The sequence below is a fragment of the Dryobates pubescens genome, chromosome 4 (assembly GCF_014839835.1).
Source record: "Dryobates pubescens isolate bDryPub1 chromosome 4, bDryPub1.pri, whole genome shotgun sequence".
Classification (NCBI taxonomy): Eukaryota; Metazoa; Chordata; class Aves; order Piciformes; family Picidae; genus Dryobates; species Dryobates pubescens.
Window position 1 is genome coordinate 15675364 of NC_071615.1, and position 23451 is coordinate 15698814.

At 39.0% G+C, this 23451-nt stretch overlaps 1 protein-coding gene across 32 annotated transcripts in view; it reads right to left on the minus strand.

Annotated features, from left to right (window-relative positions):
• Positions 1-23451, minus strand: part of RBFOX1 (RNA binding fox-1 homolog 1) — an 840672-nt gene that overhangs the window by 358502 nt on the left and 458719 nt on the right. For 2 of the 32 annotated variants that reach the window (XM_054180660.1, XM_054180681.1), the window contains exon 3: positions 18644-18832. The exons of 29 other annotated variants lie outside the window; for them this stretch is intronic. Coding sequence is in view for 1 of the 3 variants with exons in the window: in XM_054180673.1 (XP_054036648.1) it covers positions 8559-8576 (18 nt within the window). In the remaining 2 variants the exon portion in view is untranslated. Of the gene's footprint in view, positions 1-8558; positions 8664-18643; positions 18833-23451 lie in introns of those variants that run through there. One more of the 32 variants, XM_054180673.1, reaches the window with a different exon arrangement.

A 23451-nucleotide genomic window follows, 5' to 3' on the forward strand; every position in this document is an offset into this window, starting at 1 on the left:
CATGACAATTACAAACATTAAAGGTACAGTACAGTATATAACCCAAAGAATTACTAAAGTCAAATCATTTCATACTGACTTTCCAGTTAACTAACACTGCCATGAATCAAAGTCTCAATGAGAAAGAGAGACGGACTTTCCAAAGAATACACACCAGTTTTAAAAGCAGAGATCTCAAGCTTGAAATTTTATCAGGTATGCTCATTAGGCTGCATCTCAGACACAGACCTGCTGAAAAGCTAACGTTCATAATCCACACATGAAGCAGCTGAGAGACATATATTCTAATTTGTAGGATCTTTTTGGATTTAGACCACGTTTTCTAATCTCAAAACACTGCCACTTTGACAATTCTCATTTCTGTGAAGTGACAAGTGATACTTCATTTTCAGGTAAAGGTTAATGTTAAGTTCCCAACTTTCTGAAATGCACTCCTCTATAAAATAAACCATCACATGCCAGTGCCTAACATTAGAGAAAAATGTTCACACAGTCGAAAATGAATGGGTTTTGCATTTCAAGGTGACAAGTACAATGTCAGACACAATCAATCGATCACTGCATAATTATTATTGCAAATGATCCATATCCATGCTGCAAACCTTAAGGGGAATTTAATGAAGCAGTAAGCACATCAATAATAAGATCTACTTCAGTCTCTGTTAAATCTTGTGATTCATAAATATGTTGTCACATTTTATTCTTCCTTGAATTCCTGTAATTATATTTGAGAAGAAGCTAACTGAAAAGTGTAATTCAAATATATATTGGCATTTCCCCCATAAAAAGAATACTTCACTGTATTATATACACTCCACCAGAACTAAATTCACAAAACACTGCTTATCAAATAAAAGACCAAGCTAGTCAACAAAGACAAACACAGAACAATCTCTGAAGAAAACCTGAAATGTCAATAATCAAACTCAGGCTGTTTAGCTGACTTAAAGTCTGTATTGGGTCTAGGTGGCTAGGATTTTGCAGTTAGGGATCTCTCACGATGGTTCCTATGGGAAAAGAACAGGGGCTGCCCTGTGCTGGTCAGAGCTAGTTCCAGATAGCTTTGTAAGGGACCCATCACAGGCCACAGCCAAGCCCATCGGCTAGTTTGGTTATGCAGCTCTGAAAATGCACATCAAGCAAGAACAGAAATGCTTGAAGGAGAGAGGAGAAGGAAACAGAAAGAAACAGCAGGGGAAATAACCAGGCTGGAGAAGGTGCACCATAGCAGAGCAAGCCATCCCCCCAAAGATACAGCAGCCTGTAGAGGAATCCACACCAGACCACAGGAGAAGAATGAGAAGGAATTGCAGAAAAAAAAATTACTGTGTTCTGACTGCAATCTTGCTATGCCATGTATTGCCTCACTGAATGAAGTGAGTTTACTTGTGTTGGCAATAAGCAGGGTTTGCCACTATCTGAATCAGAAAAGAAACTGGAAAATTGAAGTTGCAGAAATTATAAGTGGAAATAGATAATTTCACTTTTTCAAGGCAAGTCTGTTTTGTCTGTGACAGTAAGTGATCTCCCTAGCTCATCACTGACCCATGAGTTTCCTCACCTCTGTACTTCCTATTTTCTCTTCCCTCCCTCTCCCACTGAGGCAGGGTGTGAGTGAGCAGATGGGTGGGAGTTTGGCTGCTAGCTGGGGCCAACCCCCAACACAATTACAATTCTGTGTATTATATCCATAGATGGAAAGGAGGCACTTCTGTACATAGGTTGGACCTGAGTTTTCTGACTGTACTAAGAACAGGTGTACTTTCATACTGTGCTATTAGAAGGATCTAAACAGAGAATCATCTGTTTGGCAAGGAGGTGATGTCAATCCAGGACCAGAAGAGAAACAGGAAGCCAATATGGACAGAAAAAGATGATCAAAATCTAATGAAGATATTAACAGGTGCCTAAACTTCCATTACTAAACGTCCCTTTTTGTTAATGGAACTGCAGAACGGTCAAATGAATTACATAAGCAAATCACATCTAATAGTATTTGCACACATAAATGAGAAACCGTAAGCAAAATTTTGGCTTAGAGACTATCACAGTCTTATTTAGCTTGTCAAACATATCTTTCACTGGAATGAAAACCCAAAATCAATGAGCCGAAACATCCATCTCAAGACACAAACAAGGATTTTCAACTGCCCAGAAAAGCCACAGACCCATAGAATGGTTTTGGTTGGAAGAAACCTCTAAGATCATTCAGTTCAACCACCAACCCAAGACCACCATGCCCAATAAACCATATGCTGATGGGCGCTGTCTACACACTTTTCAAACATCTCCAAGGATGATGACTCCATCACCTCCCTGGGCAGCTTGTTCCAATGCCTGACCACTGTTTCAGTAGAGAAATTTTTCCTAATATCAAAGCTAAACCAACCCTGATGCAATCTGAGGCCATTTCCTCTCATTCTATCACTTGGGAGTGATATATCTCCCTCTACTAGGGAGAAGAGGCAAACCCCCACCCAGCTGCAATCTCCTTTCAGGGAGTTTGAGAGAACAATGAGGTCTCCCCTTAGCCTCCTCTTCTCCAGGCTAAATATCCCAGTTCCCTCAGCTGCTACTCAGAAAGACTTGTTCTCCAGGTCTTCAGGACTTGCTCATCCTTCTGAGTCACCAAGACATTCAAACAGTAGCTAAGAGTCCACAACTGTAGATGCAGTGGTATATAAACTCCCCAGACTGTCAGAGCAAAGGTATTTAGAAAGGATTTCCACTGAGAGATAATAACAGTAGGAACAATAGGAGCCTGCTCACCCAGCTACATTTTACACAGTCTTTGTTCAGTTCCTTCCTCACATAAATACTCCTGAACTGATAGAGAGACATCCACACAGTTCATTCAAAGTTGTGATGAAAACCAATGCTATTAAAAGGGATAAGAGGAAGTTAAGTTTAATTGGATAAATGTTAACTGCTTGCTAAAGTGAGGGGGAAATAGGTTTGGTAGTTAAAATAGAGTAGATAGACAACTTCAGAGAAGAACAAAATCTATCACACATTTTTTCACAAATGCTGCTGTAAGAATTAATAACAATACAGAGATTCTTAATGTCCTATTTAAACTGAGTTTCACCACACATTAGCACATCTGTGTAAGCATGTGCCTATGGCAGTTTGTGTCTAAAGGGATGCGTATTGCTGTTATAAACCACCATTATGCAACGCTGGATATAATGGAGCATCGCACTGATTTTGTTCTCTTGTTTGTGCTGCTACCCTTCATAAACAATAGAATGATGGTTTACAAAATACTGCAAGCAGGCCACGGAAAACCAGCCCTTTTAAGACTGAATCTATTGGATGAACAAATGCTGCTGTCAAATATTCCCAGATTGAAATTACTTTTCTATTTCGTTTCTCTTCTTCACATTAAAAAGGTGATTTTTATGCTTTGCATGCTACTATGATTTTTAGCTTTTATCATTCCAAAATGAATTATTATACACATGATTTTGAAACCAACTTACGTGTATATATCAATAGATACAAGAACGTAACCTGCTGAGAATTGCCTTACAGCCTACCTTAACTAATTGTAATCCTGTTTTCATTCAACATCTCTATTAGCCATTTCTTTTTGGCCAGTGAGATTGAACATTTAGAAATTGTAATACATCATTATTCAGGTTTATTGAATCAGATACCCTTGAAGATCCTTAACATTCATACCAGCATACTCTATTATTAAACAACTTTGTATTTTTCTGTGTTAATAATAAAAGGTACGTATGTATTCAACATCAGTGGTCGGGCAGTCAGCTAAAGAGTATGAAGCTACATGTTTTATTCAGGGTCTCAGTGGAAAGTAGCGTGAGGAACATTTTGAAGGTTTTCCAGCTGATACATTTAATTTTTTTGTAACCAAAAGGATCTTAATATTGTGATTATTCCATAATTCCACACATGAAAATCTGTACTGCCAAAGTGCTCCACTGGCAGTGTTTTCAACATTCTCATTTAGTCTATCAGGTCAGTTCATGTTGCTTCTCAAATACCTGCATCACAAACACAGTAACACATTTTTGCTTTGGAATGTGATGTTACTGTGAAGCCCTCACTTAAGATAGAAATACCTTTGCTTAATGCACACAATGCCAATGCTGCAAAACACATAGTAAGCAAAGTTGTTTAAAAAATGAGAATTAATATTGCTCGAAGGATATTGTAGCTCCTTGCTCCAATTTAAAAATCCCCAAGATTTCTTTTCTTTATTTTGTCTTTTGAGTAATCTCCACGTCTATTTCCAGTTCTCATTTCCTTTAGTTAAAAAGCCTTTGTGTCGCTTCACTTAATGAACTTGTCCTGTAGCACTTAGCAGACAAAGAGCACAGGCTAGGACTAAAATTACACACTTCCCTAATTCTGGAGAAAGGCATACACCATGCCCGCATATATCTGGTAGTGCTTAAGAACCAGTAAGGCTTTCACTCAGCTGAATTAAACACCATCTGCCTTTGAATATGTGAACTGACACAGAGTCCTATATGTATATTAAGATGTCTCTCAACAGGAGATGCTTACTGACAAAACCACCAGAAATTCTAATTTAGTTTAAACCCCTAAATATATATCCAGATAAAATTCCTGCCACAGTTGTTCTATTACTCCCTGTTCTTCCAGTCTTCTCCCCAAATGCTCACCAGAGGTAATGCAGGCAGGTACAACACACAACTCAAAAGCTTTATTCTTCAGAGTTGTCAAAACAATGTTCTGTTGCCAGAAGAGATTATCTTGTTGCTATTGCATATAAATTTTTAAATTTGTTTCTCTGCATCTGCCTGCTCTAGTTTTGGGCAACCCCGGATTTCATTTGCTGACATGTTTTCTGCCTTATTTGATCAAGTATTATTTTGAAGCTGCTACTGAAAATTTCTGCTACACATATACAAAATTCATTCCCTATTATTTACAAGAACCAGCAGACTGACAGGAACGAGGCATATCTCTGACTAAACAGACATTAATTAGTTGTTTACAGAATTTTAGTATGGTATATTTAGGTCATTTTACTTCAGCATTTGGTGGAAACCCAGTAATTTTTGTTTTAAAATGCATTTGCCAATTATCTGCTTCCAGTTCTTCTTACAACAAGATTCAATTACATAAGAGCAACTTTTTAATAAGATGCAGTATCTTTAAACCCTCATCTTCTGACTCAGAATATGTAAGTTGAACATGAGGTCTAGGAGAACCCCAAATAATCCAGTGTGAACTACCAAGCGACCATGGAACCACTTGCTTGGGAAACAAGCAGTTGCTTGGGCTGTCAAGTAGACAAACCATGCTTATTTTTCAAAATATGAACAAGATTAGGAGGAATATTGTCTTTAAGGAGCAAGTTCAGAAAAGTATGGGTTCCATGAAAGACTGAAAAGTCTCAGCTTTAAACCAAGTTTCATTTCATCCACAGATAGTTACACTTCTGTTTCCACGGTAAGCAGAGGTCAGCAACTTCACAGCCCCTTAACTGAAATAAATTTCACTTGTTACATTCTGGGGAAATTGCAACATCTTTTGGGAGCTGAGCTGAATTATAAAAGGTGAATGATAATCTGCAGTGATCAAGAATGCCTTACATCATCACCACAACAATCACCAGACAGAGAGAAAGGTGTATTATACTGGAGAGCAAGGTGTACCATACTGCAGCAGCACCAGGATATAAAACGGTCCATAGCCTTTAAAGTCAGCGAGGATATAGATGCTTTTGATTTCAGGATTTAGCTGTAGTCCCTAAGTCAGTAATACTTGAAAGTCTTCAAAGTTGATTGGTATGGAATCAAATATTGATGAACTGCGATTCCTGCAGCACAGGTGTCTGTATATAAAAGCACCAGACCAAAAAAGTTTCTCCTTTTTCTAGAGGAGGACAAGATTATAAGCATCATTAAATTGTTTGGGCTGTCGACAAATATGGATTTCCTATGACAGGCATAACAGTACTAAAATCTTTCTTTACTTTCCAAAATCCTGTTATAATTATTAAAAAAAGAACAACCAAGACTGTTGCATTCAACAGATTGAACAGTATGAAACAATAAAATATCATATCTGTCCATCAAAGGAAACAAATCTACTTTACACCTTTAACAACGACCACAATTTCACGCAAGTTGGCTACTTTAAATTTTAATAGTATCACTGAGGAGCTTTTATATAATTATATAAAATATTGATGTGGTGCCAGGAGAAAGCATTTCAAGTGCTGCTGTGAGTTTATACATTGCACCTGCATATGTTATAAGCCTCGTTTACATTCTGCATATTATATATGCAGATATGTACACATGTGCATTTAATGTGCACAGGGTTTACAAATCATACAGTTACTGAAGTTAACTTTTCTATCAGCACAACTCATCTGCATTATTCTCATTTCTTCTGGAAATAATGTTTTGCTACAAAAATTAAAACCAAAACCAAACAAAGTTCATTCTCTGCATCTTCCTAGTAATCTCATTTTGAGATTTTTATTCAAATTATTTAGACTGGGAAAGTTAAATTAAAAGTGGGGAGAATGCTTAATATCTAGATGTAGCTGTGCCAAGAAAAAAAAAAGAAGAAAAAAAAAGAGACAAGAATTTTATCCTGTTTAAAGAATTCTGCTAAAATTAAAAGATAAAATACCCCACACATACAAAAAAACCCCACAACCAAAACACAACAAAAAACCAACATCAAATAAGACATTATAACATGCAAGTAAAAAGGACAAAAGAAAAAAGGAAGGAATAGACTTGAAAGTGTCACATTAATTACTGGAAGTGTTGGAAAGCAGGAAGTGGTACTGTAAGAACTGCTTATTACTGTGCTTAAAGTGCATATATATATATATATATACACACATAAAGAAAAAATACAAAAGTCCAACACATTACATGAAATACAACACTCTGAAGAGAACAGAAATCTGCACAGCTTCCTATAAGAAATTATGTTGCATTAAGTTTTCCAATTAACAAAGCCTCATAAGCTGAAGCTGAAGTAGTTTGGGGGATGGGAGTAGTGGTGGTGGAAAGTGTCCCTAGCTTTCAAAGCTTTTGAGCTGCTGCCACACAGAAACAGACTAATACAGGTCCTTTCACTTTATTGTGCATATCAGAAAAAAAAGGGTTCCCTCGTCAAATATTTACTGTTTATCTCTTTTGGATGATGGTAACTACCACAGCAGAATACAGGAGTGCTGAGTTAAAAAGAGACTACTGCTGTTAAGTGATCTGATTGCTAAATCTAAACATAAAATTAAATCAATAATTTCATTAACAAAAATACAGCTTCAATAAAGAATCATGATAAGGGTTAAAAACAAGCAGCAATCAGGATTGCTGTTACAGGCAGAGATACTTGCTTGTGAAAAATAACGTGACTCGTACTACAGAAAATGAGGCGGGGGGGGGGGGGGAATGGGGGGGTGGGGGGGAACGGCAAATTCCTAAGTCCCAGTGATTGGTGAGCTCCTGAAATGATAGCACGGGTCAGATAACTGAAATAACAAAAGTCTGCAAACAGTGTGTGCCTTTTGCAGAGATGACAAAAGTTACTCCAGTACATCGGAGGGTCAATAGAAATTAGAAGGAACCATAAAGGGAGATTTCCAGAGTGAACCGCAAGCAATTTCAAAGAGCAGTGACAATTTGCTGATAATAGCTCTACAAGTTAAACGTTGTTCCTGTGCCGCCTGTTTTGCAGAGGTGGCCCAGATTAACTGCAAGCCTATTTTTGCATGCATTTAAATCAAATAAATAAATAGATTGTCAACTGAGACGAGCTGAAAATATTTCCCCAGAAGATGTAGAGGCTTTGAAGAGACACAGAGAAATGCTTTTTAAATATGCATATTCATTCACTGAGCTATTTGTGCTTGCCTGGGTTCTTTAAGGGGAAAAAAAATAAATAAATAGTTGTATCCAAACCTGGATGAATTAACAGGTTAATAGGTTCATTAATTCACAACATACATGTAACCGCACAACATTATTCTTAAGGTGAATGGATTTTGCTGCAAGGAATCTGAACAATGCTGACTATCAAAATCACAGGAATAAGTGCATTCTATCTATTCTCTCTCTGCAGTTGTCAATTGCCAGAAACTTCAAAGCCAGGAAAGACTGTGACAACTAATATAAGCCCAACCAGGTCAAGAAACACAAAGGAGAAGTTTTAATCACAGAAAGATTGTTTCATTTCCTTACAAAGAAAGCAAATTCTCAACAGCCACAAGTGATGCAGCCCTCATTTCAGGACTGAACCACACAGTGAATCTTACAGATACAATTGCAACGTTTTCTAAGGCAATGAAAAGAACGTGGTGCACAACGCCACATCCTGCAAACCCCGAAAATAAATTGCAGCTTAATGAAGCAGTTTGTTTAAACTCCCATTGGAAATGCAATCACATGTACTGCACACTAGCTACGCTAAGCTTTCCTGCGGTACACACACCTTTACATATTCAAAAACATGCTGCAAACTATAGGCTAAAATCGACAGTCCCAAAGTTAATTTATTAATAAAAGATTGACATGGAGAGAGACACTACCTACCCACAAATACATCATCATCTTGAAAGAAATCAAGGGCTCTGTCAGCAAACAGAAGTCTCCTTACTTCAGCAAGTATGTCTGGAAGGAAAACTGAAAACAGTGGGTAGAAAAATCTTGCCTTTTTCTGTCAAGTCCTCACAGTTCTCTTCTTATACAGGGTGGTTTTTTTTTAGTTTGTTTATGAGAAGAGCATTCGTTCAGTGGCTCTTTCTGCGTGTGAAGTGACTTGCTTCAGGCTGTCTTTTTTTCTTCCCTCTTTCTCCCTAACTCAGTCTGTCCTTTCTTTACTGTCAGGCTTGCTTAGGTAACAATTCTTGGTGTATCTATTTAATGAGCAGGTTCGTGCACTAAAGGCAGCCAACTACATTGGAGAGAGAGAGCAAGGGGGGGAAAAAAAAAAAAAAAGGAGGAAAAAAAAATAGTAATAATAAATAAATAAATGGGAATATACCACTTCCTGATTGTTACTATGGGATCTACAGACGCCCCCTCTGTAGGAATTCATAGGAGGATTTCTAAGACGTCCTGGAAGGGTTGGGGGAAGGAAAAAAAAAATATGAAGAAAAAAAAAAGAAAAAAATTCAGAGAATAGCAGGTGACTCCAGTGGCACTCAAGTCATTACCTCTCCTTGCTAAAGGACCCAGTTCACAAATCCTGCATTTGAGAAATTTTTAAACTCAAAGCAAATCTCCTACAGAAAAGAAAGGAACATGTACTGCACCCTGCTTCTCCTTTATCTCTTTAAATGTACTTCAGATAAAAGCCGCATCCAGTCAGGTCAAGGCCTTTCCCAATCTTATTACGGTAACACAAGAGTGTTCAACATACTTTTCTACAGCCATCTACTGACTTCATGGTGTTATTGCTGCTCCTGTTAGTACTGCTGGGAGATAACTGCCAGTCTGAGGATCTGGGAAATACACACAGTAAATCAGACCACAGGAAAGAAAAAAAAAAAGTGTTTGTGCTAATTTAATCTATTTTTGGTAGTTTGTTTTTCTCCGGCTCTCTCCTTTTTTCCTTGTTTTTTTTTTCCCTTGCCACAACACATATTTCAGAAAGAACTGTGATTTGTATATCCAACAAAGGCTAATAAAGAGAACAGGATTAGTTGAGGGGTGGTGGTAAGTTAAAGGTATTTTATGCAAATGAATGAGTCTGCAAAGGACTCAGGGGGGTTTGATTACAGCTTAGACTTTTATCATTTGCTACAAAGAGGTGTTTTTGTATTTTTAACTCATTTAACCTGTCTCATTGTAATGCACAATATATTTAGTAAATGGATTAACAGCATCCTGAGGTAAGAAACAATTTTAGAATGGAAAGGACAGAAGCCTTGGTCACTTTTTAGGCTCTATTATTGGTTGCAAAAACCATCCCTGACCTTGTGAACTACCATAATCTGCCCTGTGTATTGATGTGGAAAGCTACAAACAGCATGTTTACTGAGTGCATCAGCTAATATAGCATATACATAATTATTATAAATCAATGAATAAACAAACAGTGAAGATATAAAAATAGCCATGGGAATGAGATTAAACAGAAATTTTGTCCCATTTTTATGTTTGATTACTTATTCATTGTCTCTGGTCATGGACTGTGCACTTCTTCAGACAAAAAAACCCTGTCGTTCTTTTTAAGTATGGACTCCAGTCAATTTACATATTTAGCCTAACCATACAAGGTAAAATGTCACCTAAATAATTAAAATACATTAACTGAATTGCATAACCATTCACAGAACCAGGGCAGGTGGCAAACGGATAGGCACCTGCTGAAACAGCCAGAGACACAGCAAAACAGGACCAGGGGGAGCAAACTAAAATCCATACTGTTAAACAAATGGTGATCAGGAGAGTCTTAAGAGTCCTGCCACTAGGGTGAATTCGAAATAGAAACAACTCCTATTCCACTAATGTAACACAGAAGAATGAAATAGTTAATTCAGATGACAATTCCATGATTTTTATAGATACAAATAAACAAATACACATATACACAAAGAGCTTTCGATCTACTAAATACTCTGGCCAGGTAAAAGGTTGTTGCCTGTTTAAGTGCAAGCAGAAGAAAAAGAAGTAATGTACTGATTATTAAAGTATTAACTTTTACTGTAACATGTAGGAACAATATATTTTTAAGTAGTGTAGGGCAATTTCAGCAAGTGAGCTACTTACTTCACAACACACAACACAGCACTTTGTTTACAGTTTGGGGTTGTTTAAATCATCTGCCCATCTCACAACCAACACTGAAGCAATCTAAGAGACCTAACGTGGCCACCTTTAAGCTGTGCACTTTCACCTCATTTGGTCTAGTATATGGTGCACTGAGTTCTTCTGTATTCAATTACACTATAATAAACTTGAAATACCGCATTAGAATGAATTAGATTATCCTGGTTAAGCTGAAAATACACTTTCTGATAATGCATCTGCACATCTGCCAGCCAGCAGTTCTTTCTGATCTGTGCACCTGAATTGAACACACAAGGTTTCTGAATTTTCACAAACTGCATACAGATTTTATTGTTATGATAAAAGACTGTGCACAGCCATTGCCCATAAATCACTTATAGCCAAAATTCCCTGGTTTTGAGCACAGGCAGAATATAAAACTTCAGTGAATTGTGTCCCAAGGCTCTCAACTAATCTTTCTGTACTCTAAATTATCTTCATTATTAAATTGGTTACTCAATCAATTCTTCATATCTTATTCCTTCAAACAAGTGGAACAATTGTTAATGCTGCTCCACAAACCCATTCATTTTAAATGTTATATTTTTAGTACAGCTATTATTAAACACTTTGCTCATTAGATCTTCTGTATTTTCTGCACAGGTAGGAAGGGAAAAAAAGTGAATAAAAAGAAGATTGAAAACAGGTATATTACTCTGGTTTTTTTGCACCTCTGACTCAAGCTTAAAAGTAAACCCTGCATATCAATCTATGTTTTGCAACTATGGCTAAAGTTTATAAACCAAACCTAGTTTGCTAAGGTTAGTCCTTACATGTTCTGGATTTGCAAGATGTGTCAAAAAAAGAAGTAAACAGAAGGTACTAACCACAATCATTTTAACAAAGGCTGAAAGTTGGGTTCAGGTCAAAGGTTACAAAATCAGTAATAATCTTGCTGCTTTTTAAAGATCAGTCAAGCAGAAACTCTGTTCCAAACACAAGTATATGCTATTTGCTATGAACTGATGTCCCATTTCATCTGATGCTTCCAAAGACGTTCATGTGAAGCTATTCTACAGGGGCATTAGCAGGATTTTTAGCTACAAAGCACTGCATTTCTGTACCAGCTGATACCATAAGTTCAGCTGATATCATAGCCTTAACTTCCACAAGCAATCACAGCAAACATTTTGCCTATGGAATCACAAGGGATCGGCGAAGCATTAAGGGCTGATCAAAATGGTAGATAATAGCAAAAATGAAACAATAAATTGTGTAATCATAATGAGTCAAGATAGTTATATATATGGTCAGCACATTCTTATTGGCACCTAAACTCAGATTTCAAGTCAAGCTCTAAATTCTAGGAGTTCCATTACCTTATTAAAGGAGCATAATTCATGGACATATCTTGGCATATTTAATGACAGAGAAGATTTGAAATAGCATCAATATTGCTGCTTACTGCACTGGAAGATAAGAAAATGCAGACTAAGTTCCTCATCTTGCAGGGTATGTGAAACCCATAGGAATTGCAACAGTATTAAAGTAATCTCGGTGCTAAATGATACAATCCCTGTTTTGCTTGGTGCTGTATAAACATACAGAAGGATACCGAAATCATATCTTTGAGACTTACAGATTGCAAACACAAAACTTTTAATGACTTTGAGTCCGTGTTTCCAACAAAAATCTCCGTGCTTTAAAATTTAATCTGAGGCAGGGTAGGGGTGGAGGTGGGGGGGGCTGCTTAATAATACATATATTTTAAAATGCTTAATAAAGGAGAAAGGAAATTTGATGGCAATTATTATGTTAACATCAGGGGTGATTAACTGTTTCATTTTCATAAAATCCTAGAACAGCTTAGGTTGGAAAGAACCTCCCCACCATGGGTAGGGACACTTCTCAACCACACCCAGCGGCTCAAAGCCTCATCAAACCTGACCCTGAACACCTCCAAGGAGAAGGCATCCACAAACCTCTCTGGGCAACCTGTTCCAGAGTCTCATCAGCCTTGTACTGAAGAACATCTTCCCAAGATCCAGGCTAAACCTACCCTCTCTCTCAGCTTCAAACCATTCCCCTTGGTCCTATTGCTAGACACCCTTATAAAATGTCCCTGTCCAGCCTTCCTGTAAGATTCCCTTCAGGTATTGGAAGCCAGCCATAAGGTCCCCCTCTGGACTCATTCCAACAGCTCTGTGTCCTTCTTATGATAGGAAGGCCAAAACCAGGCACAATATTCAAGGTGGGGTCCCACTAAGATTTTATTACTAAGATATTTTAAAGATATTCTTAGTAAGATACAAGATTTCTCCACCAAGAAAAGATACAAACCAGGGACATGATACATGAGCTGAAACAACATTACAATCTCACATAATTTACAGAATACCAAAATTGATTTGAAATATTTAGAGAGCTAAAAATATTTGGTTTTGTGCCTAGTTTCCACACTTCACAGCCTCATCAGTCATGGCTCTTCATGAAATAAAAAACTGTTGAAGTTTAGGAGATATGGTAACAAAACAAGCCTGTAATCTGCTTTTAATTCACTGCAGTTTTAAGAGGGGAGTTGTTACTCTTGGTGTTTGGTTTATTTTTTGGCTTATACATTTGCATTTTAGCTTCACTGTAGACATACAACTTTATGTATAGTTCAGCTGGTTTATAAAAAGAAAAAAGGTGTTTTCACCACATACTACTTTTCTTTTTCTTTTCCTATCTTCAGTTAATTTCTTTTTGCAGATCTGTCACTTTTGATGCAGGAAATTAGTTTCTGTGTTCATTTGCTGTACAGCAGGGTCAGAATATTGTCCCAGGAAAACCTAAGAATCAACCAGCCAGCAATTTGGCCATTAGACATCACCACAATTTGCAGCATTGAGTCAGGATTTCTGGCTGGCTGATGAATTGTGTTCAGCCTATTGTCCAAGGAGCGACAAGCAGGACAGAAGCATATGGAAGGTTCCTTTGATCCTAGAAACCATGTCACATGCATGGGATTTTCACTGTTCATAGTTTCACATAAAACCAGGACCATGAAACTTGTTTTCCCTTTTCTTAGCATACAAGGAGATGGGGGGATAAAAAAGGGGGGAGCCTGACCTTTGCCTGGTTCATATACTTCCCATGTGTAATTTCTGTAATGAAGCAGCTGCTTATTTCTCCCAAAATTCAAACATTCTATCCTGACAAAAATCTTAGGGTAACTGAGAGACTGCAATTAAACCAAATTATTAGTGATTACTATTTGATTTCTAACAGTTCCATCTCTTGCCCATAATTTCAGTGGCAGGTGCTTTATTGTTGCAGCTTCACTGCTTTTAGTGACAATGGACTCAGCCAGTAGTTCCGACAAGGAAAACCCTGGCAGCCGGAGGGAAACCTTGCATTACTCTCTCCTGGTTTTAAGCTGTTGTAATTGGTCTCCAGCTTTAGTCTCCATCAGTGAGGGTGTCACTGTGGGATGATGAGAGACTTGACTTTATTTAGTATAAGGCTTGTGAAAGGAAAATTAAGGCTTACAAAATTCTTTCCCAGAGCATTAACACAAGGATGGCGGGATCAGAATTTACTGGCTAATAGAAAGCAGTAGTTGAACTTTATTTCAAAGAATCATAGAATGTTAGGGTCTAGAAGGCACCTATGGAGATCATCTAGTTCAACCCCTCCGCCAGAGCAAGTTACCTAGAGCAGATCGCAGAGCTGGGTTTTGATTTAGCCCAGAGACAGAGACATCACCTCTCTGGCCAGCTTCTTTCAGTGCTCCATCACCCTCAATGTAAAGAAGTTCCTCCTTGTGTTTAGACAGAACTTCTTATGTTCAAGTTTGAGCCCATTACCACTTGTCCTGTCACTGGGCATCCCTTGACAAAAGACCAGCCCCATCCTCCTGACACTTTAAGAATTTATAAGCACTAATAAGGTTTCCCCCTCCGTCTCCTCCAGGATAAAAAATATAAATAAATACATAAAGTCCTTCAGCCTTCCTTCATAACAGAGATTTTCTGGTCTCCTAAACATCTTTGTAGCCCTTTGCTGTACCCTCAAACAGTTTCCTGTCCTTCTTGACCTAGTGAACTCAGAACTGGACCCAGTAATCCCGCTGAGGCCACACCAGGACAGAGTCAAGGGGGAAGAGAAGCTCCCTCAACCTGCTGGCCACACTTCTTGATGCATCCCAGGATACCATTAGCCTTCTTGGCCAGCGTTATTTCCTGAAACATTAGTGTGTTGCTCCAATTTTATTCTCCTACATAGTGCCAGCAGTTTTGCAAGCATTCATATATATTTTGCAGAGATTATTCTTGTGGAGATAAGAATAAGAAACAAATCTGTTTCAGCTGAACAAAGCAAGCTGGATATCTGTTTACTGAAACATAGGAAGAGTCTCTTTTCGAGATACTCCACTGAGATTTGCTTTGGATAAAGATCATAAAATCATAGAATCAATAAGGTTGGAAAAGACCTCAAAGATCATCAAGTCCAACCTATTACCCAGCACCTCATGACTACCAAACCAAAGCATCAAGTGCCATGTCCAACCCCTCTTGGGTCACTGGATGGTGACTCCACCACCTGCCTGGGCAGCCCATTCCAATGGATAACAACTCTCTCTGGGAAGAACTTTCTTCTCACCTCCAGCCTAAACTTCCCCTGGTGCAGCTTGAGACTGTGTCCTCTTGTTCTGGTGCTGATTACCTGGGAGAAGAGACCAACCCCCTCCAGGCTACAACCTCCCTTCAGGTAGTTGTAGACAGCAAGAAGGTCTCCCCTGAGCCTCCTCTTCTCCAAGTGAAACTATTCCAGCTCCCTCAGTTTCTCCTCACAGGGCTTGTGCTTGAGGCCTCTCCCCAGCCTCGTTGTCCTTCTCTGGACACATTCAAGTGCTCCTTCTTAAATTGAGGGGCCCAGAACTGAACACAGTACTCCAGGTGTGGTGTAACCAGTGCTGAGTACAGGGACACAATGACCTCCCTGCTCCTGCTGGCCACACTATTCCTGATGCAGACCAGGATGCCATTGGCCTTCTTGGCCATCTGGGCACACTGCTGTTCAACTGACTGTCAATCAGTACCCCCTTTCTGTCTGGCTGCTCTCCAGCTGCTCCAACCCCAGCCTGTAGCGCTGCATGGGGTTGTTGTGACCAAAGCGCAGCACCTGGCACTTGGACTTGTTGAATGCCATCATGATCTTTTCCCAGTAGCAGAGCCAACTAATACTATTCCTCAGCTAACATCAGCCAACATCCTTCTGCTAGCAGACGCATAAATCATTTCACTTCAGGTGATGTAGGGCTGATGGGGCAGAAGGGCAGGGATGACACCCTGATAAATGAAACTTGCCTCACTTGCACAACACATTAGTATGAAACAGTCATGTCCATGACTGCTTTAAGTAGTTACAAATTTCCTAAGGTAGGATTTTGTTTCAAAAAGGGAAATAAGGGTTAACATTTGATAATCATCACTAATATGATAAAAAGCTGATATTTCCAATGACTTAAGGACTACATCCCTGTAATTTCCAGTTTATGAGTTTATAAATTGCTTTGTTATTTAGTGCAAGCTCCTTAAATCTTGAAGTCTTTATGCACTGGATGGTAACAAATGGATCAGTTTTATCACTTCTAATAGTTCAGTAAATCATGACACAGCCTACCCTTCAGCAAAAACATCATACAGAACTTAGCAAAACTATCAGTTGTTAGTTCTGACTATATATCTGACAGAACAAATTTGTGCTCTGTCTCTTTGTCACGCTTGGTTTTGAAGAAGGTGAGAACAGCTTCATAACTAAGGGTATCATGGTTTTGATCTGGTGGGGGGTATGCATATCTACAGCCTAAGAGCAGGGTTCCCCTCTCTGAGGCTGCCAACAGTCCCACTGCTATTGTCAGTAAAACCAATGCAACAGCCAGACTAAGGCAAAAATATGCTCCTCTGTCACCTGAAATCTTCTCTTCTCAGGAAGAATACCAGAATTACCCCTGCCATTAGGCTCTCTACCCTTTTCCTCACAATATCAGAGAAATGCTTCTACAAGAAAGTCATGGTGGAGGAAGGTATTACCTGCCTCCAGGCATGTAAAGTGACAAACAAGGAGACATGGGGGACATTATTTTAGAGAGTGGAGATGTTGAGGAATAGAAACCTAAAATACTTGGACATTCAGGAAACTGCATAAGAAAATTTTGATATCTACAAGACAGAAAAAATAAGATCCCAGTATCTTACCTCTTCACAAGAAGAGCACTGAGTTAAATCAGTTAATTTAACAGCTGATTAGGAGAGTTTTCACTGGTGGCCCACAATTTCTAGATGACCTGTTTTATTGAAGCCAGTTTTTGTTTACTATGTCATGACTGAAGAGTTCAAAGACCCATGTGCAGAATTGCTAGGGTACTTTTTACAGAAGTAGGCAGTGTGATTAATAAACTGGGAACTCCTATGTGCAATCCCCAGCAGACACTGTGCAGATGGGATTCTCCAGTCAGGAACACAGCTGAACTGATCATCTGAAGTGGCATAGGTGTGGGAAATGAGTGGCTGCTTTTGATGTTTCATTTGAAATTCCTATTTCTCATTCTCAAGGGAATCAGAGAGTGCTTGAGAAGCTCTAATGACACCAACACATTGAGTAAAGTAAGCCGTGATGCTACTCTTTAATAAATCAATGCTTCCTTGGCTGCATTCCAGACCACAAAAACACTCTGGGCATCTTTGCCTGCCTTTCGTTTTGTGTCTTGCAGAACTCTCTCTATCATCTTTATGTCTGTAGGTATTCTCCATAGTCCTTTCTCTCTTTTGGCTTCTACCAGGAGACTCACTGAGCATTCCCCTTTAATAGGTCTCCGATCATCTTTTCCAGAAACCCTTGGCATTTACTGGAACTGTTTGTGTATTCATGACAAATCAGCACTGAGAGAACAGTTATGGCTGCGCTGGTGTTTCCTTAGTATGCACAATGTTCGGTATGTGTGCCCAAATGTTTCTGATTTTCAGAAGCGATAGAAACTGAGATCACTTCAAACATAAGGGGGAAGCTGCTGGCCATCATTCCAAACTACGGAAGGGAACCTAGGGATTGTGAAGAGATAAAATGAGATGAAGAGTGCCTGTTGGAACTCTGGCAGAGGGAATGTCTTCCTGGCATCTCAAAGCATAGCATGTCTGTGACTGGATTTGCATGGAGTTATCCAGGGGTTGCTCTTGTTCACTTTCAAAACTTACAAGTACCAAGACCAATCTCTAGATTCAGAGTTTCTTTAAACAGTACACAGTTGCTTTTGAAGTATAGTTTTTTTTTCTAAAAGAATTTTTTTTTCTAAAAGAAGCGTTTGTATTTAGAGTAGTACAGCAAAGAAGCCGAAAATCCATACTGCAGGTGAACGCACACAACACACCGAGACAACACATTCCTGTGCTGCTTCCCCCACAGTGCTAGCAGATGATAACTAGGTCACTATACCCCTTCCAACATCTCCACAGCAGAAATTACTATTTTTTTTTTAAATCAGAAGACAAAAAAGAAGAGTGTGCTGCTTGTTGCAAAAGGTCAGATTTTGAATCCTTTTGCCTGTTTGAATCAAGCATTATGAAAGAGGTCAGTCCTCTCATTCTATACCCACTGGCACACCAAACAAAAGGCCAATAAACTAGGCAGTAAACAAACAAACCTCTGCATACTTCAGTCCACCCCATTTCCTTCTGGTGCTACCAGAAATCCCTTCAGCAAGGCGAAGGTGGACTCCTGTCCATGCATTTGCACAAAGTTCATTTACTATACAATTATCTTCTTTTGTCTCCAATCAAAACACTCACCCCATTGTCTCCTTACATTAGCTGCCCATTCATCCAGTTATTAAATTGACCGTACATTACAGATGCCACGCTTACCTCAGATGCTCTCCATTAGGAGGGATCCAGCCTGTACACTAAATATTTAATTTGCATTCTGAGATGCTCTGAAGCTATGTATTTTCTGTTTTCCTAAGGGGTTCATGGTTCACATCAGTTGGGCACTTCTTTCCCAGCAGGAGAACACAAAGTTAACTATTTCCAACAGCAAATGCCCATGTTCCACTGCTGAAACAAAAAGAGAAACAAACCAAACTGCATCCTATCCTGAGGACAGTGACTTTATGGAAAGACAATCTCATTGAAACATCGATTCCTGGTAGCATAAACAGCAAACACTCAGGAGATACACTCCCCAGTAATACCACAAGGAGTGATTTTTCTTTACTTCCCAGTTCTCGCTTTCATCATAAACAAATCACTACCATGATGGCAACCTCCTGATGCAGCCCAAGATTACGCCACAGTTCTGAAGCACTCCCCGTAACAAAAAGTTGTTGGTACTTTGAGTTGGACTAAAAGAGCATCAGGAAGTGGCAGAGCAAACATCTACTGCTTTTCTCTTCAAAGAAAACTATGCACATAAGAAAAAAAAGCCTCATCTCCGTGACCAAATCTGAAGTAACAGCATCACTATCACTTTTCTCTGGAACAACATTAGTCTCAGCTGGGCTCCACACAGAGTAAATCGCAAAATGCTGATCAAAGGCATCAGTCTCTTGCTGCTTTTCACTGAGCAAGCCCTTGCTAAACCCCAAGCATCTTTGCAGAGTGATCATTGTAAATAAATAGTATGAAAGCATTTCAAAAGCTACTTTGATTTTTTTTTTGTTTGTTTGTTTTTTGAAACATGAAGTTGAATGTGCCAATATGAGAAAACTGCAAAGACCATTCAGCCATGGGTACCCTGCTTCTATTTAGTTAACATACCCAAGATCCACGTTACATATATAGTAATAACCAGTAAGGGTTGCTTTGTGTTATGGCCTGCACTTCAAACAAGGAAAATCTAAATGAGTAGAGCTCATTCATGCAATTCTTTACAGGCAGAGAGACTCCTGGACTGCAGTATCAGATCGCAAACAAGCCCATATGGCTGCACAGTGGTGAGAGTCTGCATTGTTTCCCTCTGAGCAGAAAGCTCAGATGCTGTCTGTACAGTGAGTCTTCACATTAGCTAAATGTTCTGAATTAAGGTCTTCCACGAGTATGGATGCAAGTCAGAGAGTACAAACACCTAATTAAACATAACATTAAAGCTTTCTTAGTCTAAGACACATCTTCTAAGACTTTCTATGTCAAAATTGCAATACTTTTTACATTTGTTGCACTACCTGGCAAAGGAATGAAGGTGCACTCCACGTGCCTCCAGCAGGCAAGGGCTGAGCCACACAGCTGTGTGCTCCATATAATGCACTACTGAAAGTGCAGAGCAAAGCATCACTGTTGTGCTTTGGCTTCAGCAAGAGAGCAAAATAAACAATGCAAGAACACGGCAAGTATCTGGGTGGAATTTAGGGTAGGAATTGATGCAGGAACATAAATCTGCTTTTGCTCTTTACTGCAGTAAGGTCAAAACTGTTTACTTCAAAGGTTTTCCCCACTTTATATTGCCGTAAGATATGTATATACATTGCCATACAGTATGTATACACATTAGTATGTAATCACACTAACAGTAGTATTAGTACAGTTGCATACTTAAACTTTTTGTCTATTTTTAATAAATGAATACAGCATTTTCCAGCGTTTTTGAGATAAAGCTTAGATGATTCTGAACCAAATGTGGAAGAACTGTTTCATTGCAAAGTTTGAAAAATGAGTTATTGTTTTCTGCTTTTGGTTTTTCCTTCAACCTTTTCTGAAGGTAGGACCAGATATCTTTTGAAGGACCCTTCCAACTTGGTCTGTGCTACCAGTCTGCAGTTCTTGAGATCACGGATGACACCACCCTGGGAAATGCCTAAATACATACATAGAATACATACATAGAATAAACCAGGTTGGAAGAGACCTTCAAGATCATCGCGTCCAACCCATCAACCAATCCAACACCAGCCAAACAACTAACCCACAGCACCAAGCACCCCATCAAGTCTTCTCCTGAACACCTCCAGTGATGGTGACTCCACCACCTCCCCAGGCAGCCCATTCCAATGGGCAATCACTCTTTCTGTATAGAACTTTTTCCTAACATCCAGCCTGAACCTCCTGTATGGAACAGAATGTAAATCTGGGTTTAGACCAGTGAATATAGTTGATAGTTCCTAGACAGTCTTCATGGTGAATGATTAATAACAAGGGAGCTTTCTCCTCACAGCTAGTAATGTGGCTATAGCCAGATGAGATCTCTAGCACCCCTGACCACCACATATCTGTTCTTCTGAACACTCAGAAGAGGGCTGTCTGTGACCACTTAGATAAATTTTTTATGATGTTGTATACATCTGTTCTTTTATTGTTTGTTGCGGGTTTTGGGGTGGGTTTTTTGTTGTTGTTGTTCATTTTAATTCTGAACACCTTGCTGAGAACTTGACTAACTACAGCACTTGTCACTGGCATAACTTCTGAAGTAATTACAGAAGTATTAATAAGATTTTTTTTTGCTTTTACAATTTCAAGCATGATTTTTTTTTTAACACATCTCAGCCTTACATCACTGCTATTGCACAAGATGACTAATTTCTACAGGGGACTAAAAAGAACTCTCTTGTGTGATTTTATTCAGAGTTTCAGCTGCCTCTGTTATCAATGGTCTTTGGCTCCTGGTTTTTCATAGTAGGTTTCTCCTTCCACATAATTGCTCCTGTCGAAGGCTGCAGAGAGAGACTTGTTTTCCTTTCACCCTTCTCCTAGAAATTTCTGCATGGTTCCATTTTTCTCTATCCAGCCCTTCAAGTATGCAGGTGATGAAAGAAAGTGTTTGGTGCCACCAGAAGCACAAAGCAGTGAAGATCTGGCTAATGCAATGAAGAATTTATCACAGGAACATTTTAGCAGAATTTATTTATACTGATTTTTATCAGGCTTTTTAACTGGCTGAGGTTCACTGACTCATGAACACTATGTTGCTTTTTTGCCACCTCTGGTTTCATCTACATAATTTCTGCTCTATACAGTAATTTTCCATTATTCTTAGTTACACTTCCAGGAGAGTAAAGGAAAATAAATAAATAAACCCCCCAGCAACAACACTTAAGTTTGAGGTTTAAGATTTCATAAGAAATGTGGGGACATTTGTTCATGACATGAATGTCAAGTAGGTTATTTTTGGTGTGTTTTGTAAATTTTGCTTTTCCATCACAACAGAAGCACATCTTAGAGAAAGCTAGCTTGAAACCATCAGAAAACTTCTGTGAATACAAATACAAGCCTATGTATTTTTAATGTAATTATATAATTGGTATCACACAGACATCAGTGATGGGTATCATACAAGAATCTGTGATTAAAAAAAAAAAGAGGATTCTGTGGCTTATATTGTTTTGGGTCAGTCAGAGGTATAACTTTAATGTACTGAAGAGACTACGGAAACTATTGGGTTTTGCAGCCTTTAGATCTGAAAACTGTATAGTAAGCACTGCTTATTCTTTTCAAAACAGGAAAGGCTGCCTGGCTTTGTCAGCACTCCTCGACTGATCTGTTCTGGTGTCAATATATGAAAAATTGTAGAGTTCAGATACATCAGTTTAGAGAAGTTGTGCTGTATTTTAGTCACTGGTGAAGTTCCAAAATATTTTCCTGCCTCTCCCTGTAAAATAGAGATTCTGGATAGAAGTTTATTGTAACTGAAAGAAAACGCCACAATCCCACACTGCAGTCCATGTTTCCATCTCAGATATGTCTAGAAATACCATCAGCACCCAAGACCTGGACATCTCAAGAACTTAGGGCAAACGAAGTTGGTAAGTGTGTTTGTAGTAAGTGTGTTTATAGTTTTTCCTGGATTTACATTTCTTTAGTTGGGATTTTTTTAAAGTGAAGAAAGAACAATTACAGTAATATTCCTCAGGGAAATAAAAGGGAAAACCCTGTCTGATGAACTTAGTGGCCTTCTATGATGGAGTGACTACATCAGTGGACAAGGGACAACCCACAAATGCCATCTAACTGGACTTATGCGAAGCCTTTGATGCATGCACCCACAACATCGTACTCATCAAGCTAGAGAGATATGGATTTCATAGGTAGGGACTGTTCAGTGGATAAGTAACTGGCTGGATGGATACATCCAGAGGGTAGTGGTCGATGTCTCAAATCCAGATAGAGATCGGTGATAAGTGATGTCCCTCGGGGGGTCCATACTGACATCAGTAGTGTTTAATATTTTCATCAATGATATAGACAATGGAATCAAGTGCACCATCAGCCAATTTGCAAATGACACCAAGCTGAGTAGTGCTGTTGATATGCTAGAAGAACAGGATGTCATCCAGAAGGACCTGGATAAGCTGGAGAGGTGGGCCCAGGTGAACCTTGTGAGGTGCAACAGCCCTCCAGTACCTGAAGGGGACCTAAAAGAAGGCTGGAGAGGGACTGTTTCCAAAGCCCTGTAGTGATAGGATGAGGGGAAATGGTTTGAAATTATTAGAGAAGATTTAGATTGGATGTTAGGAACAACTTTACCATTAGGGTGGTGGAACACTGGAACAGACTGCCTAGGGAGGTAGTTGAGGCCCCATCCCTTAAGGCCTTAAAGGTCAGGCTCAACAAGGCCCTGAACAACCTGGTCTAGTGGAAGACATCCCAGCTCACTGTAGAGAGGTTGGACTAGATGACATTTAGAGGTCCTTTTCAACCTAAAGCATTCTATGAGTCTATGAAATGTCAGAAAATATTTTTTGTTA